The 19,022-nt window shown below is 48.8% G+C and overlaps 1 protein-coding gene across 9 annotated transcripts in view; it reads right to left on the bottom strand.

The window, feature by feature from the left end:
* Positions 1–19,022, bottom strand: part of ptprsa (protein tyrosine phosphatase receptor type Sa) — a 162,999-nt gene that overhangs the window by 54,533 nt on the left and 89,444 nt on the right. For 6 of the 9 annotated variants that reach the window (XM_035523296.1, XM_035523293.1, XM_035523291.1 and 3 more), the window contains exons 8-11: positions 18,199–18,207; positions 14,577–14,594; positions 4,312–4,422; positions 2,262–2,273 (exon numbers count right to left, since the gene is read on the bottom strand). In XM_035523296.1, the coding sequence (XP_035379189.1) occupies positions 2,262–2,273; positions 4,312–4,422; positions 14,577–14,594; positions 18,199–18,207 (150 nt within the window). The remainder of the gene's footprint in view (positions 1–2,261; positions 2,274–4,311; positions 4,423–14,576; positions 14,595–18,198; positions 18,208–19,022) is intronic. The other 3 variants (XM_035523294.1, XM_035523290.1, XM_035523295.1) reach the window with 2 other exon arrangements.

Below are 19,022 nucleotides of genomic sequence, written 5' to 3' on the forward strand. Positions count from 1 at the left end.
CGCAGACCATTCGTAAATATTCCCTGTTGGTTCCTTACATTGGGCAGAACTGAAGAATGGCTTCAAAGCTGTACTGACAGAGGGCCACCATGGGCAATTAGCAAGCTCGCTGAAACCGTGATCGTTTCTGTTGTTCCTTTAGCACAAGGTAGAGGACACCGACTCACTACTCTTGGGGTCTCAGCTCTGGTAAATCAAAAGCTGAAGAGGGGATTTATATACAAACCACAGCGATTAAATTCACAGCTAATTGTGGCCAACGGTGGACAGTCAGGTTTAAGCGTTAGCAACAGCAGAGTGTGTCCAGAACTGGTCACAAGAGCAGAAAAAGAGAAGGCAGGACAAATTAAACGCCATCTTTTAGCAGTGAACGGGTTTCAACACGGGCTTGTTAGCCACCCAGCCCGTTTGGTTCTGAACCTGAACACAGGCCTCTGGCAGGTTTAGCCAGACATGGCTAACGGTAGCTAATGGTAACTCCTCATTAGACAACAGCTGTGATAGGCACACACTGGTAGGAAAAATCAAGTCCTGCCAATAAATGCCAGGCCCTGGGAGACGGGCAGAGTCACAGCATTTCCTGTTTTATTATTTATACCTTGGACTCCTGCTCGGGGCCAGCATGACGACGGCATGCGGTGACTCTGGCCCCTCTAAGCGGCACAATGTCTTTCTCTGCAAATGAATTATTCAAGAGGCCATTCTGTTTCAGCGCAGACGTTACGAGACAACCGGCATGGTTTAGTGCCACAGCCATGGCGAGATGGACCCATGATCAGGTCTCATCATCCCCCCATAAAACACCCATCACCCACCCCCCCTCCACCCGTACTCAGGAAAGTTCTGGATCTCCTTTATAACTCATCTGTTTTCTTGTTGTTGCATGTAACTTTCTCGTGCTCATAAAGAATCTCAATATAAATACATTCTGCAAGGACTGATCTAATACAAAACCGGATGTGCTTCAGGACACTGGAACCTAGTCCACGTGGACCATTAGGTTTAATGTGCAAAGCTTGAACCACTGAGTGCCAGCAGTTGTTGTGCTGGCACTCAATTTTACCAACGCAGGCACCAGTGGACCGAGCTGGAATTGTGCCCTTGTTAATTTGGCCTCCTCTCCACAGCATTCGAATGGGATTAGTACATAAAGACCCCCAAAACAAGCTGCTGACTTTCTATCTGAGCCCAATTTGGGTCGCCTAATCACGTAAATCATCGAACGGCCCGGCCACTGCTGAGGGGCTCGGGAGAACAGTAAATTCTGGCTTGATTGAGCCGGCCGACTGCAAAAGGACAAGTGGTAGTCAATCAACAAAATCAGCCACGCTAGTTTGTTGCCAGTGAGAAATGACAGGCCCGTGTGCTCTCGGGAGGGACTGCTTGGAATGCAGAGATCATTAGGTTTGCCATTGATCCCTGTTACACAGTAAGGAATTAGCTGGGAGTAAAATGCCATCGAGACGAACAGCGTTCAGGCAGGTTTTGCTTAAGCACAGTGGCTTTGTAGTAAGATGGTAACAACACTGGCTTGCAAACACAGCCAGTTTTTTTCTGTTGTTGTTGCAGTAGGCTGTTTCTATGATGGAACTACAAAAAGCTGCAACATTAACTATGCACAGAAATACACACCACATCTGACAAACGGGAAATTCCAACATAACGGCAACTGAAGGAGAGCACGAAGGAAAGACACACAACAATAACGCTGCAGTACAAGGACTGACTACACAAAAGCCACAGAAGGCCTGATTAGGGCAAAGGGTTTTGGGAAAACAGAGGGGACATAATAAAGCATGTTCACAGAAACACAGAGGTGCAGGAAAAGAAACCCACCGCCCCGCCCCCAAAAATTCTGTTCCGGGCATGCAAGCATAGTTACATTCTCCCATCATGCACAAGGCCCAGTAAGTTCTCGAATGCTGAGGTTTCATGACAACAAATGCAATAAAAGCTTTTTAAAAAATTTAATTTTAGCAGAAGCAATACCAAAAGATGCGAACAAGAAAAGGCCCCACAATGCAAACGCAAAACAAAGGAAAAAAAAAGGGTTTCTATCACTTCTATTTGTTTTTGCAAACAAATGAAAATTTCCTTGAATTCATAACTACTTATCAAGTTTGAATATTGACTTTTGAGCTCATTCAAACCGCCAATGAGCCCTCGAAACAAAGCAAATATAGTTTCAAGATTTTTAAAACATCTGGTTTGTTTGTCTTTAATGTGGGTAAAAAAAAGTAAAAAAGAAAAAACACACCAACCTTCTCGAAGCTCTGGGGGATGTAAGGGGGTTGATGCAGAACACAATGACATGAGGAGAAGAGAAAAATAGGGGAAACACAGAGAGAGTAAAAAAGGCCACCTCAAGGCTTTCAAAGCTGCTGCATATCTCTGCTTACGCTGTTTTTTTACCCCCCGCCCGCCCCCTTTAGCCGTCCACGTCTCACAGAAGTGACACCAGTTTCGGTCCCAGGCTGGCTTTTGACCTTTGACCCAGAATGACACGGTTTCGCCCCACTGCGAGTCCTGTTGCGTGCTAGAAGAAGCGACGGAGCACTGGAGACCGTTTTATCAGGTTAGAACAGTGGAAACATCACAGATGCCTTTAGCCACCCCAAAAGCACCCATGGTGACCCCTTCGCTTAAATTAGACAAGAGAAACAAAGAGGAAAAGAAACGCAACGAGAAACCAATGAAACAAAAGAAGAAAAAAACAACAACAAAACAAATAACCCAAAAAGCCCAAAAAGCATGATTTTGTATTAAAATTTAGCAGCTACAATGTTACTGGAACTTAATGTCTTCCTGACAGCAGCCTCAAATAGCCCATATGGATTGACAGAAGTATAAATATGGCCTCATTCAGTTTTTACGGTTTTGATTTACATATTTTAGCAATAAAACTGGAATGAGTAGCTTTCCATTGTAGCTGTTAATTTCAAGTGCAGAATACTCTAGAAATCAAAACACAATTGATTACAGTCAGTGTTAAAGTCAAGCTTGAAAAACAACCCAATGCAGACTCATGATACATATTTCAGTGTCGCTGGTGCACCATCAGTGAAAATGAACACAGACTTGAAGGTTACACTTATAACAGATGATGCACAAATCATTGTCAAACACGAGCTCTGATAAGTGTCTGACGGAAAGCAGGAATTGAGGCTGCTACAGGCTCCAGGGAAAATCGGACCCTGCGCTGAGACGTTGCAAATCCAATTTTACTAATGGTTCATAGAAAAGAAGCTACGGAATCATTCCTATATTATTCTAATATTCATAACATATTCTAATTTAGCATGCTGTTTTCGTCAGCGTTAAGCCATGATATATCCAGCAGAGCAACAGCCACTGACTATACAATCATTAGGCTAAGCAGGCTGCCATTTTAGGATAGCAGTCTCCATTAGACGAGCAGACTCTAGAAGTCTAGCCTCTATTGCCCTCACTGGCACGTCTCCTCACGCAGAAACGTAAGAATATTTCTAATAACAGAGAGTGAAAACTCTGCCCTGCATTGATGGAAGAGACACGTGAATTATTTATCAGCGACAAAGTAATTTGATGCACAGTGGGATCAAAATCTTTTTTTTTTTGCATTCACACAGTAAATATTACATTTCAAAAATGCATTTGTCTCAACTGATCAAAATTGTCTCACCAGGTATTCATCTTGTCTCTGCATTATTGGTAAGAGCTGGGACTACCCTTCTGGCAATAGCCACATCTGATATTTCTTTACAGGGCAATGTTTTCTTTTTTTTCTTTATTCTTTCTGTGTACATCCATTTTTTGAAATGAAAAATGTACTATTTGTAGAGCATATAAACATTCATACAACTTTGTGCACTTGGTAGCACATGTATTAAATGCAGACATACACAGAACCACACTGACTGTGTGCTGAGTCTATCTTTAATCCTCTGGACATGTTGAGATAACCGATCCCACTAACCAATCAAATGGTTAGTTTGCCAGCCAATCAAAATTAGACTTACCTTCCTCCTCTTGTGCCTGAAAAGCTCGTTAGAGAAAATAATATCATTGGAGATCTTTTGACCCACCAAATCACAATGCTCAGAAATTATTCTGAGAAAAAAAAATCCCTTATGTCTAAATCCCCATTCATAGCAGGAGTGACCTCTGTGACGGTAATAACACAGAGAACGTAAGGTCTGGGTTACTTTCAGCTAGGTTAGAATAGCTTTCTAGCAGGAGATAGCACACCCCACTACACAGAGAGCCGTAGCCAGGGGCTAGTTTGAGGAGACTGGGTGCGTCGGTGGGCCCCGGGGCCGGCTGGCTCCCTACCTCGTACATACAGGTTGGCGGGGGAGGAGTAGCGAACGCCTTCCACGTTAGACGCCACACACTCATACTTCCCCTGATCGGTTTCCTCTGTGTTCTCTATCTGCAGGGCACCTGGGAGAAGAAATGCCCCAGAGAGAAGGGGGAGAGAGAGAGAGAGAGAGAGAGAGAGAGAGAGAGAGTGAGAGAGAGAGAGAGAATGATGATACATAATAAAAGTAAAAAGGCCACCACAAGCCCTTTTAATAGAGGTATTGTCATATATTTCTTTTTTTTTTTTTGCTTTTCATGTAGTAAAGGAAGTGATGTAAAAACACACCCTACTTTGGGAGGGTCATGCCGAGGCCGTACACAATAAGCATGATACGGCGTTAGGAAATAACCTACTAAAATTCATTTCCAATCGAGCAGGCAGTGACAACTATCAGCTGAAGGCATCTGGTGCTTGTGTAGCAGACTGTAGAGCGCCAGTCGCTGCGCGCTCTACAACCACAGCCATGAAGGAACCCAGCGTGATCTTACTGTGTACACTGATGGCAAGTCCACAAAATATTGCAAGTGCTTAGTTGTGTTAGTTAGGCCCAAGAGCCAGGCATGCCAAGTACACTGCTTAGAAGCGTTACTATGATAAGAAAACACACACAAATAAACAACACAGCAACATGTTGTTAAGCTGTGTATAAATAGTGTAGGCCTAAGTTAAACTGTGTGCTCTCTATGGTCACATGACTTTTGCATTCTCAATTTATATAGCAGCACAGAAAAAAAAAGGAGGACTCTGTTAGCTTTAAAGTAAGTGTGTGTGTGTGTGTGTGTGTGTGTGTGTGTGAGTGAGTGTCCACAGGTCCAGCATGACTCCCAAGTTTCGTTGTGAGCAGGGAGGTCAAGGCCGGGGCTTCTGCCGGATGGTTGAGTGGTCATTAGTTCATGTCCAGGGTACGGCACGGAGCTTGGTGCCTGCGTCAGGCGGTCATGGATGAGGAGCGCCAGCAACGCCACTGCTCTGCTAAATCACACCACAAGGGGACCTCGGAGGGAATAGCTGACGAGGTTGAGGTTCTAGATATCAGTGAGGTCACCAACCTTGATGGAACTGAGCTTATGAGCCACAGTAAGGTCCCTGAAGTCAAGTGCTTTGCGCCGGAGGTTTTTTTCTGCCGTAGTTTGCTACACCACACCAGCCTTCAGGCTGCCGTTTTCCGACATGCATGTATTTTTAACTACAGCAAAGCCCACATACAAACACAACCACCCCTTTATGCTGAACCTATGTTACTGTTTGCGTTTGCCACAGAATGCTAGCCTAGTCAGAGTGCACAAAAAGTGACGTACCTGCCATTTCTGGTCGGTTTCACCTTTGACACCTGGGGAAGGCCTGACCAGACCCTCATGGGACACCCCAGCAAACCACGCACTGCCATCTGTACAGCACGTGGGTGAGTTCACTGTGTTTTCACACACTTCTTCTCACTCCTAACCCCAAAGGACTCTCGCTGCTAACTCCGCCTACTGGCGGGAGGCTCCACCTCGCTTGTTCTCCACCACAACTCTGGCTCCACCCAAGTCATGGTGGGGAGCTGGACCCTGTATAGCACACTGACCCACCAGGAGCAGCTGGGCTGCTGGCTAGGAAAGCAGGTGGGTCGGGAGGATATGTGGACGGGCGCGAGTGAGTGTGTGTGTGTGTGTGTGTGTGTGTGTGTGTGTGTGTGTGTGTGTGTGTGTGTGTGTGTGTGTTTGTGTGTGTGTGTGTGTGTGTGTGGTGGGGGGGGGGGGACCGTTTGATGTGGGTTTGGTGCTGTGGGAAGTCCGGCGGCAGCAGGTGACTCTGGAGTGGCTTCTGAAGCCTCCTGAGGTGTTCGGAGCAGGGAGCTGCTCTTACGCAACCTATGAGGTCTGGCTCAGACGGCCGGACCGTTTGGGAAAGTTCCAGGTACGCGCAGACTCCCGTCACCCTGCTCTTTCCCTACAGCAGGAAACCGCGTGGAATTTTAATCCTATTTAACCAGGCCCTGATAAATAAAAGCAAGGTGCCACACTTTTTTTCCCTCTTTTTCTCTCCCTCCCTCCATCCCTCTATCTGCTTCTCACTCTCTATCCTCCCCCAGGGCAATAACCGTTGTGCTGCCCCCTCCTGGTGACCAGCCCTGTAGGGGGCGGGGCTTTACGTCCAGTTGTAATAACCTAACGCGTCTGGAGACCGCCAGCCAGAAGATCGTAGCGGGACGCACAAACACAATGAGGCAAATAAATTAAAAGCCAAATTAAAGTCCCAGCGGTAACCGCCGAGCGCAGACGTCGGCTGTGTTATTGTTCATCGTCAGAGTATTTTGGGTGATATTCCTTATTAGCTGGTGTGGGCTGAAGCACCAGTCCCCACAGAGTTCATTACGAGTTTGCCTGCGTACGGATTTTTTTTTCTTCGTCTTTACCCAGAGCCGGGGCAGGAAAGCAGAGAATTCAGGTGGAGTAGGGCGTGATATTGTGGCTTTCGTCTTTCTAGGATTATCAGGGGTGTTGTCATTGCGGCCTGGCGCCTCTGAAACGAACCCGCCCAGCGAAGCTAATTAGGGCATCCTGGCATGTTCTTATCCGCCATCCACTCTGTTATTGCTGGCTGCTTCATTTCGCCTGCCTTTCACCTCCTTCTCTTTGTTGAGGGACACAGCGACAGAGATTGGATCTAAGCAATTTGAATTCTTTATTTCAATCGATGTAAAGAACCCCCCCCACCACACACACACACACACACACATCTCTTGTCTTTTCATATGTGGAGTCTCCACGTGGGGCGGAACCGTCTCTGATGTCTGCCACCTGCCATTATTCGTTATTATCCGTTATGTATTGACCATCTCGATTTCCCACAATGTCTGTCGCTTGCTGGCTTTTGTGTAAACAAACAAATAAGGGAATTATTTTGCGGGAGCAAGTGATAGGGCGGTCCAAACAGTCGGTATATTAAAAATGCTGCTGGCGTGTTTTTGCGAGCAGCGGGACGGCGCGGTGTTGACCACGCCCTCTAGTGGCCAGCACGCACCACAGCCTCTCGTTGCAGCGCCCCCCTTTCTGCTATAGGTGGGGCGGCGTAGGCTGGACGGCGATGAACGATGCTGTGGGTTTTCGAGGCGAGCCGTGGCGGAGTTGCAGGTGGCTCCTCGCCGACCCGGCAGGACATATCCGACTTGTCCTGTCCGGAAAACTGGCCACCATCACGCTCACCACCGCCGTTGCTTTGTGGGCCTGCCAGAAAAGCGCTTCTTTATAAAGCGCTGGATGGATGAATCAAGCCAGGGAGCAGGGCCTCTTGACGGAGGCCGTACGGTGCCAAGGTCGTGCCCACTGTCTGCTGTGAGGGCATGGGTGGGGGGGGGGGGCATAGCTGGCCCGAGACCAGAAGTCACGGCTGGAAGCTGCTCTGGTGGGCGCCGAACCGAGCCCAAGCAAATATGTTGCTGTCTGGTAGAATCTTCCGCCGATGGGTGGAGGTGGATAGTGAGAGAGAGAGAGAGTGTGTGTGTGTGTGTGTGTGTGTGTGTGTGTACGGGAAGATGGCATACTTGATTAATTCCAATAACAGCTCTGAGCCAAAAGCAGCCAACCTGTATCCCTCACACACCCGTAACCATCTCCCAAGTCACAAACACAAACACACACACACAATCTGCAACTCCAGTCCCATTGGTGTAATTCAATTAGTGGGTGCTGGCAGGCCTGTGATTGATCTGTTTTGCAGGATCGACTGCATAGATGTTTTTCTTCTCCGTCCGCGGAACTGATTAGGTTGAGAGGAATATGGCCAGGACCTCACGTCCCCTCACTCCCACCACTCCCCTCCCCTCACTCCCGCCACTCCCCTCCCCTCACTCCCCTCCACTCCTCACCTCCCCTCACTCCCACTCCTCACCTCCCCTCACTCCCCTCCACTCCTCACCTCCCCTCACTCCCACTCCTCACCTCCCCTCACTCCCACCACTCACGTCCCCTCACTCCCCTCCCCTCACTCCCACCACTCACGTCCCCTCACTCCCCTCCCCTCACTCCCACCACTCCCCTCCCCTCACTCCACTCCACTCCTCACCTCCCCTCACTCCCACTCCTCACCTCACCTCACTCCCACCACTCACGTCCTCACTCCCCTCCCCTCACTCCCACCACTCCCCTCCCCTCACTCCACTCCACTCCTCACCTCCCACCACTCATCTCCCCTCACTCCACTCCTCACTCCCGCCACTCACCTCCCCTCACTCCACTCCTCACCTCCCCTCACTCCCGCCACTCACCTCCCCTCACTCCCGCCACTCACCTCCCCTCACTCCCGCCACTCACCTCCCCTCACTCCTGTCCCACTACTCACTTCCCCTCTCACCTCCCCTCACTCCTGTCCCACTACTCCCACCACTCACCTCCCCTCCCCTCTCTCCCACTCCTCCCTTCCTGCTACCACCTCCCGTATGACTTGCGCCTCTCGTCATGGTGTGTCATCTCCCTCTCTCTCTCTCTCTCTCTCTCCTCTCCCTCCTTTAACACTGTCTATAAAGTGCATTTTATTCGAGCTGCGCCCTTGCTGAGTTTCCAAAACACCCTCACTCAGACGGACGCACGCCACACACATACACACTCGGCCAAGGTCATTAAATGAGAGCAGTGGTAATGGCGCGACTGTTGTCGTGTTCCATCTGTTGGCTTGATATGCTCCCACAAACTCAGCGGCAAGGCGCCCGGCGGCCTGCGCCGCTCCATCCCAGTCCGCTTAGCCGGTCGTTCCGCTAGCTCCTCTCCCTCCCAAAAGGCGGGGCGATATCCATGCCATCGGAGCCGTCGGACGCACTGCTCAGAGAGATTCCCACTCGGCCATCTAAAGGCACCCAAACCCGGAATCAGATTTACGTACCGCACGCTGCACGTGCAAGCACTCACTGTCCACTTTAGCAGGTCCACCTGTTTATCTTAAGGGGGTATTTTATAGTGGCTCGGTTACAGATTGGATCTACTGGCAAACCCGGTTTGTCAGCCCACGTCTAGCCGCGTTTATCACCAGTCAGTTGCTGTCCACAGAACCGCCGCTGTGCAAATATTATTTCGGACCACTCGGCGCGTCAGGGATGCTGTCGTGCTACCGGTGTGGACAAGCACGTTGTGCTTGGGTGAGGCCGTCCGACGCGCCACTGTCGCCGCTGGGTCCAGAAACATCTGGCCAGCAGCGACCCCCGGTGGCCAGAAACTCACAGCCGTCTCCAGCTTGAAGGACGGCTAACGCTGGGCGGGTGTGGGCTTCCGCCTCCAGCCGCACCCCTACGAGGCGTGTCTAATAAATACAGCCGTTAATTCTGCACCATTGCCATGGCGCCACCGAGCCCCAGGGACTCACTGTCAGACCGGGGGCCGGCTCTCCGGAGCGTGTGCCCGGGGCCGGTGCCCCTCTATGACGAGCTAATGCCATTCTACAAACTCAGAGTGCACACGTCTCTATGGGCGGCGTTGCGTGACGGCACAACCCCGCGAGTGCTGGCTCTCGCCGGGCATTATGGATGCATTGTGGAACGTGCTTGGAGCCCCCGGTGGGGTGCTGGGCGGTGCCGCGTGGTCTTCTGCACCGCGCCACATGCTGCAGTGGCAGGAGTGAATTACACCCTCGGCACGGCAGGACAGATGATTGAAAACAGCCCAGGATTCTTCCTTTCGACCTGGCGCAGCACATAACGGTCGGTGTGAATAAAATACCTCGTTAAACTCATCCTGACTGGGTTTTTGGTGTTATGTTAAAAGATCAGAAGAGGAACACGCACCTACCTGTTTCCACTGAAAAAGAAGTGGGTTTACAATGGTCAGAACAAGTAAGAACACGACAGTGGCCGTGACCCAGACCCTTGACCTGTGTTTGACCTATGCTAGTCACAGGGTGGTGGTGATCCCCGTACGCTACTGACGGAAGGCTGGGTATACCTACTGTGGATCTGATCAGCAAACCATGCAAGCAATGTCAATGTCAGAGCCTAACAAAAACACCACCCTCACGCCCACCCGCACGTCCCCCCTCCATCACTGGGGAATTAACACTAGAAGCACCGAGCACTGGTCATTTGACTGCTGCGCCACGCCTGGTCGACTGACTTCCACCTATTTGAATGGAGTGGCCCTCCAAAATATAATTTTAGCGCCGGGTCAAATTCCAGAACTCTCCTTGCACAACTGTGCCCCAGAATTGTCCTTTTTTATGAGTTAGGATCCTTAAATTGTTAAAATCATTATTGTGCAATCTAGTTCAACTTGATTTCACTCTTATTTGTGTGATATTGCTGTCATCTCTGGAAATTCAAGACAGATTCTCTTTCCCGCCAGTGGCTGGTTTGCTTGCAAAGGTTCACTTGAATATAATACTTATCAGAAACTAAATTAATTCATTAATTGAATCAGCTCAAAACGAGTGTGTGAGTGATGCTTTGTCTAATAAATGATTAGTATTTTGCAGGAATTTTGTGAATGGTAAACCTATATATCATGTTAACACTGATGGCAGCAAATTTCTCGAGGATATGATCCCTCCTTGCCAACCAGGGCTACTAGACAACATTTATTATGTAAATGCATTACATTATGTATTATGTAAATTATTATTATGGCCTTGTTATCCTCCTGAATCATGGTGCGTACGTGGGTGTGTGTGTAAAATATTATTACAACAGTATTTTTTATTATCGGTGTTAGTTTTGGGCTAGTAGAAACTGCACATATTCGAAGTTCAACTCTTGAACCAAGTTACATGGTCTTCTGCAAAACAATGCATGTTATAATATTTTAGTCATGTAGTGAACAAGCCAAGGCATGTTTGACTACAATAAAACACCGTTGTACAATATATATTTGTTTTTCAATAAGAACAAAAGGCTTGTGTTGGAGGGGGATTGAAAATCTATTTACTATTCACCATCACGCTTCAGCAAATTATGCTAGGAAATTTCAACACACTATAATTATAAATACATAAATGCTTAGTTGTTTACAGGTTACACAATAAATGTTGGCTATTAGCATTGCATTATACATTATGTTACAACAATTTAACAATTTAAGGATTTTAACAATTTAAGGATCCTAAAAAAGGACAATTCTGGGGAACAGTTGTGAAAGGAGAGTTCTGGAATTTGATCGACTGGCAGGTGATATGAGGTGTGGAGCTGTTATGATTATTGTATTCACAATGGCAATCTTGAATCACTGAATCATAATATAAATTAGTCTACGTGTATAAATTAGTCTACGTGTAGGTCTCCAGCTCACTGCAGAGTTGGGGCAGCTACAAAGTTTGAATGAGGTTTGGGAGGTTGAATGGCTGTGCATTATTACAATGGCTTGGAGAATGCTACATACCCCACGGCACTGGACACGCTGTGCAATACTGAAGAGATGGTATCTTATGGCAACCGATGCGAGGCATTGGATAGAGGAGATGAGAAAGAAGGTGAGTGAAATGAATCTGAATCTGATTCAAGTTCAGAATCGGATTCTGAAGTTACAGGCTGAAGAGTGAACAGTGTGGGTTGAACCCTCAGGATAGGGCATGGGAGTGCAATGTTGTGAGAGAAACCCGAAGAGCATTCTTGGGTCTTGTTTTTAACAGGTTTAACGGGCGGTAAAAGCACGAAGCTGGACGAATACTGGTCTGCTGACTTGGGCAATCCATTTTCAGTTTAGGGCAGAAATTCAGATATTATGCGCCATCTGCGCTTTGACGGCAAGAACACACGGGCTGCCCACCTGTGACAGACAAAATTTGCCATGATCTCAGAGATATTCCATAAATTTGTGAAAGATCGTACTGCTTGTTACACACCCGGTGAGAATGTTGCCTACCGAGGCGGGCTCTCGTCTCCCTCAGTACATGGCCAATAAACCGGATACATTTGGGATTCAATTCTGGGTGGCCGCTGATGTTGAGACAAAATTTATGCTGGAGGCAATATTCCCTGTCTAGGGAAAGATGACATCGGACCAGCTGGTCATCGGCTATCAGAAAATACCATGTTGCGTTTGATGGAGCTTTTCCTGGGGACAGGAAGAAACGTAATGGCTGACAATTTCTTCACCTCGTTGGCACTGGTAAACAACCTTTTTGCGAACAAAACTGCCATTGTTGGGATGAGGAATAAAAACAGACATGAGGTGCCCACAGACACAGTCTGAGAGATTTTCCACCACTGTCTGAGAGAGGTGCTCAGGGCAGGAAAAGTAACGCAGACGATCTACCAGGCAAAATCAAAAAGAAATTGTATGCATCCTGAGCACAATGCACCAGACGGTTTCCACTGATAATGGCACAAAGAAACTGCCTGAAAGTGTTTCCTACTTCAACACCACTAAATGTGGCGTTGATGTTGTGGCTCAGATGGCACAGCTCCATTCGGTGAATGGAGGCACTTGGCAGGGGCCTGTAGTGCTGTTTTGCAATCTCCTATACCTGGCTACATTAAATGCACATATTTTGCATAGACAGTGCATGAACATTAACCTAAGCAGAAGAAAAGTCTTCATGGTGTGTGCGTGCATCAGGCAATGGCAAACGCGTCTGGGATGGTGGCACGTAAGTGACTATTACCTGAGATTCCTGGCCTGCCCGCCACAAGAGAACAACGTCAGGTGGGCAGATGTTCAGGGAACAAAACTCACGGCATCTGTCAGACATGTAAGCGGCCGGTCTGTGGCAAGCACTCAACGCTTGCACCCGAGCTGTGCTTTGAATCTTAAAGTGATTCACAATTCAGTAATAAAGTGAGCGTGAGTTAGGGAACAGAACCTATGACATGAAATGTAAGCCAAATAGAATGCAAGCCATTTATATTTGGTGATAAAGCAACCCTAGTCGAAGAGAACATCAAATGACAGATGACACCGTTATCAGGACGAGATCAATATCGGCTATTGTTCTCTGGTTACTGTTCTCCCTGGGAACGGCGGTGCGGTTCGCTAGGAGTTTGCCAGAGTTGCGGTACATCATTGGAAAGGTGCAACGTGTCACAATTAGGCCTTGGCTCAGGTGATCCCTGGACAGCATCTGATAACGCAAACCTCACCAGAGAGATGGCGCGTCATGGATAGAGGCATTAGAAGCCGTATATTATGATTAGCTGTGAAGGAGTTATGACAAGTAGCTGCAGGGCGAGTCAGTGGCTGTGGATATGGCAAGCTCAGAGTTTCTGGGGAGATGTAGAATAAAGGTGGAGCGGTTATGGTTGTTGTGTCACTAAGTAAAGCGGCAGGTCCGGCATTAACGGTGCCGGTTTTAGTCACTGGGGAGGCCCGGGCAGTTTTAACGGGGCCAGTGGGGATAGATATGGCCTTAGTCGCTGGCCATGGCGTCATGGATTTTTCCGGTTGTGTTTGTTACTGGCCTAGCGGTATGGAGGCGTAGCTTTAAACGTGAGACCTCGGGCCTTCATTCAACTGAAGAAGGGAGGAGCCTTCCTGATGAACCCTGAGAAGAGCTCGTGAAGCTGTAGTGGCTAGGCTGACGAAAGGAAGCAGACCGCTATGTGAACTTCTAGCCAAGCTCTAACAGTACAGGATACACCTTATACACCGTATCCTATTTCTGTGTTATCCAACATGTTATCCTTATCCAATATTAACCATTTTGCACAAACCTGAAAATACAACAGGAAAAGAAATAAAACGGACAACAGGGAAGCTTCTGGAAAACGTGACACAGGGTGCTTGATCTGAAAAAGGAATTAAGGCAGTTTGATGTGTTAGGTTTACTGTGATACTTTATTGACGTAACGTGCGAGCGTCACCATTCTGACTTTTTTTGTGTGCGTGTCTGCAACCTGTAGTGCCCTCTGCGCGAGAGACGCCATCTTTGTAGGCGCTATGAGTAGGTGTAGTCAACGCGGCGCTAGTAGGGCATGGTGAAAGTGGTAAAATGACGGGCTTTCGACATTCCTGGGCATGTCAACGAGGCACGGTGCTTCTAGTGTTAATTCACAGGGAGAGGAACAAACACACATACACACACAACGCACACACAGAAGAAAAACACAAATCACACGCACAAGACACACGGACACCAAAGGACACGAAACATGAAAATGTACAAAATGAAACGCATAACCACACACACACACATAAGGAATGTGTGTTAATTGGGAAGAGGATAACAGTGCTGTCAATGCTTTGGAAAAGGAGTCGTCGAGTGTAGTCAGAAGGAGCCATTAGTTAGTTATTAAATTAAATTAGGTGTGTTATGGCTGTGTTTTATATTAGTGTCTTACCTCGGATGGGGGTACCCACTGGAAAGGGAGATACAAGTCAAACACACAACACTTTGGATTAGATAGTGGCTAAGTAGCTCCTCGCATATTACCATTGGGTTTTATATTGTTAGAAACTTCTATTAAGCCAAATTATTAATTGAGGTTTAAAGTCCTCCCATGGCTAAGCTGGCAGTAGACTACGAGCTCTGTCTAACTTACACTCTCCCTCTCTCTCTCTCTCTCTCTCTCTCTCTCTCTCTCTCTCTCTCTCTCCCTCTCTCTCCCTTTCTAAGCTCTTCCCTTATCTTTGCCTCTCCTGGCACACACATTAAAAGAACACAAAGTGTATGGGATCGAGGTCTGTCGTGTGTGTAATCTCCATCTCCATTTTAAACGATAAGCAACTGACAGTGCGGAAACTGAATGCAATGGCCCGGAGTCAGATCTCGCCATTTGACCCAGTGGTGGAAAGCAAGGCTGTTGCTGAAGTGTGTGTGTGTGTGTGTGTGTGTAAGTCTAGAACAGCCATTTCAAACCTTAGCGCTGCAAGCCCCTCCAGGTCCCCTTACACCTGAGCCAGGTGATGAAGGACAGGTTAACCCTTCATATGCCAGCTCTGGTGTAGAAGTCCCCAAGGTCTGCACTCCGAATCTCTGCTCCACCTGCTGTGCGCTCTCTCTCTCTCTCGCTCTCTCTCTAGACTGTTTCTCTCCATCTCTACACACCATCTGAGCCCCAATCAGCTGAGCAGTTGACCACGGGCTACCTAAACTGAAATCTATGATATCGATCTCTCTCTCTCTCTCTCTCTCTCTCTCTCTCTCTCCCCGCTTCTGTATTAAATTGATCAAATTCATCCTGATTGGTAAAGACTGAATGGGCCCATTATCACGCTATTGGTTCACTGACATGCGAGGCGTCTCCTGTCCCTGCCAGGGCTGCGGGGAGCTTCCTGGCCTGCCAGCCGCCTGGGAGGAGGTCATCGCCGGATTGCGGAGGAACTTCTGCCTGCTTCTCGGCTCGAGGTGTACAGAACCCGCTTTTCAAAATTCATTTGTACAGGCAAGGGCACCTTACGGGACGCTGCGGGAATATCCCGGAAGGTAAACGAACGAGACCTCTGTCAGGTCTGTCGGTGCGCGCGCAGGCAGGGGGGATGGGGGCCACCGTCGCATTCGGCGGCCGTGGATTAGAAAAAAAAGCGCTAAATTACGACGGGTGGACCCCATCCCCCGGCACGAGCAATGCGGATTACAGTACTGCTGTCGACAAGCAGGCAGAACACTCCCGCCTGAAACCGTTCTGGGTGCAGATCAGACACCGTGAGGGGAGAAAGGGTGGAGGGGTGGGGGGTCGAGGGAGACGACTGTTAGGAGTTAGAGGTCTGTTAGATGTGTAGGCTAACGAAGGCTGCAGCGTTAATCTGGATTATTGGTTTTAGGGTCAGCGTTAAATTCAGGTTAAGGTCAAGGGGAGAGAACTAGTTAGGAGTTAGGTGAGGTTAGGCTAAGGTTAGAGCTAGAGTTAAGAGTTAGGTCTGACTCAAACGATAACAAAAGCAGGTTTGTTGAGGTGGAGTCCTGAGAGTGACTACGGGGGGGGGTGGGGGGGGGGTAGATGCAAAAGAACCAGAGGCAGCAGGTGCAGATGGGGGTGAACTGAGTTTGTAACACAAACTGCTCCACAGGCTTTGAATCGAATAAGCAAAAAGAGGGTGAAACGTTAGCAAAACGCTGCGCGCTAGCACGACCGGAGGGCCAACACTCCGAGCACCGAGGCTTCGCAGGGACGGCGCGGCCCTGATCGGACCGTGCCCTCTCGAATGCCGGGGGTCACCGCGCTGTCATTTGCTCCGAAATAGCGGCTCGGTTTATGCGGGCGTGGGCCGCCTTCCGGGTGCCGTCGGCAAGCCTCTCTGCCGTGTCGATGCTCCCCTGCAACGTGTATACATGGGGGCAGGCGCAGGCGTGTGGGATGGAGCCTCGATCAGAGAGAGGCAGGGCCTTTTATTAAATGATAAAACAGACAAGCCCCCGTAGGTCTCCGCCACCTGACACCCGGGAGGAAGGCTGGGTGTGAGGAAAATGTCACCCCTCCTCCTTGTGGGGGTGTGTACAGCTCACACCCAGCCAGACCCGCTCTGCCTCTCGAATCCAGACATCAGCCAGGACGAGGCTCGCAGGGCGACAGCAAACCCGTCTGACTTCCACATGGCTGTTTTTCTCTTCGATTTACGCGCCTGCTGGTGCAACAGCGGGCCGCCGGCCCTTCGGCACTTCGCGTACTGCGCGGAGCTCTCGCCAGCACCGGCTCAGATCACCGCAACAGGCCGGCCCAGCCATCAATCAAACGGGCAGGTCTGGGCCGGATCTGCCCGTGACTGGAACAAGAGACCGGCATGAAAGCCAATCGGAGCCAGAGGCAGTACAAAGCGTGACGGCAGTGTTAACGTTCGCCTCTGCGCTTCTTTCTTAGGGGTTTCTCTAGTTTTTTTTTTGCTGCTGTTGTGTTTGTAGATGATTGCACTGGGACAAGCCACATAGATCATTTAGTGAGACCACACCTGGATCCAGAAAGACCACATCTAAAGCCAACACAACCAGATTCTGAAAAAAAAGGATCCTTGATCTTCTCACAGGGAAGAAAAAAGAAAATCATCTTTCACTCTCAGTAGGTCTCTCTCTCTCTCTCTCTCTCTCTCTCTCTCTCTCTCTCTCTCTCTCTCTCTCAGAGATTAAAAGTAGAGAGTAGAAATGGAGGAGCTTGGCTGGAAATCGTAGCGGGTGGAGGTGCATGGGCGGAGGCGGGTTTGGTGCAGGCCTTTTTCTCATCTGTTTAAATCTCTCCGTCTGGGACACCCTGATCACTGCGCAGGTCTCCGCGGGAGAGGGGTTACAGCAAACCGAGCACAAACTCACTCTCCGCACTCTGCCAGTCTCCTGATTACGAAGACATAAGATCTGCTAACAGGACCTGGGACGTGGGCTACCAGCTTTGGACGCGCCGTTGCGCATCAGCTGGAAGAGAAACTTAAACAAGTGGCTTGACAATGACTAGGTAACGGTCCGGTGCACGGACCCCCAACCCCCCCCCCCCCCCGCCCAACAGGGCCAGGGGGCAGGACGGAGTGGCAGGACCAGCGGGGGCAGCCCCGCTACAGGCAGACGGCTGGGCCGCAGGGGCCGTGTAAGGGCAGCTGGGAGGGACGCGAGCAGTCTGGGGTGCGCGGTCAACCCGCGACAGCGGGTGTGACCGCCAATCTGCTTGCCACGGCAACGGGCCGGGGCATGGAGGCGTCATGTCGCCCTTCCCTGCTGTTTGCTGCTCAGTTTTGCCCCCAGCATGCTGCATAACTCTAGCAAAGACAGAGGATATACTGACATCTAGAGAAACAAACAGCAGCTCAAGAAAAGATTCATTGGCAACAAGAAGAACACACACACACACACACACACACACACACACACACACACACACACACACACGTGGAGCAGGAGGAGAAAAAGGTAGAGGAAAGCGGAGTGGAAGGCAGGGAGCGGAGCGGTATGGGAGAGAGAGAAGGGCATGCACTTTAAACAGCGCTTAAAATGCCATCTGCTTCACGGCCAGCGAGCAGCGCCGCGCTCAGCGAGACACTTACCAAAGGCTTCTGAAAAATGTGAAAGAGCAGGAAAAGAAACGAACAGAAAAGAAAAAAACAGAACAGGAGGAGTTTTTAGGGTCGTGGTACACAGGCCGAACCGCAACGTGTCGGCAGCGGGCCTCCCTTTGGCAAGATGGAAAAAAAGGAACCGTTTCACGTATCGTACACCCTACACAGATGTGCACACGGAAACTAAAGGGCTATTTTATTTGTTTGGTTGGCTGGTTTTTTAAAAAGCTTACAGCAGAATACTGTACTGCAGCAGGAAATCAATTTAAATGCATCCATTTTGGGAATTAGAAACATATGGCTTTTTAAAAACATAATTAATTATTGAACCCCATGAGTTAACAATAAATTATACATCTTAAGAACAAATGACTAAACCAAAGATTTTAATGACTGCATATAATGTTTATGAAAAAAAACATAATAGTACGTTTTCTAAACCTACAACATGTCACACGCTCATTTAGTTCATGGAGTTCCCTCAATAAGCATTAGCCTTCAACCTTAATTATGCAGAGATTAGAATAATTTATTGCTCGTTTATTCTGTTGGAATGCAGGCTGATAATTAATAAATAAACAAATAATCAAATAAATACATGAAGAAGCAAACACACTCGTTGGATTATGAGCCAAACCGACAGACATTAAACAACACAGGACATAATGGAAAAAAGACGGGTCACGCAGACAAGACGTCAGACCTGTTAACAGACCTGCACAAGGACAGAGACGGAGGACACGCACCAGGGCCGCGTGGTGGACGTGCTACTGGGGTACGTGTCTGTTAGTGCCCGAGACAGGCTACGTCTC

Source organism: Electrophorus electricus, chromosome 26 (assembly GCF_013358815.1).
Source record: "Electrophorus electricus isolate fEleEle1 chromosome 26, fEleEle1.pri, whole genome shotgun sequence".
NCBI classification, from domain to species: Eukaryota; Metazoa; Chordata; class Actinopteri; order Gymnotiformes; family Gymnotidae; genus Electrophorus; species Electrophorus electricus.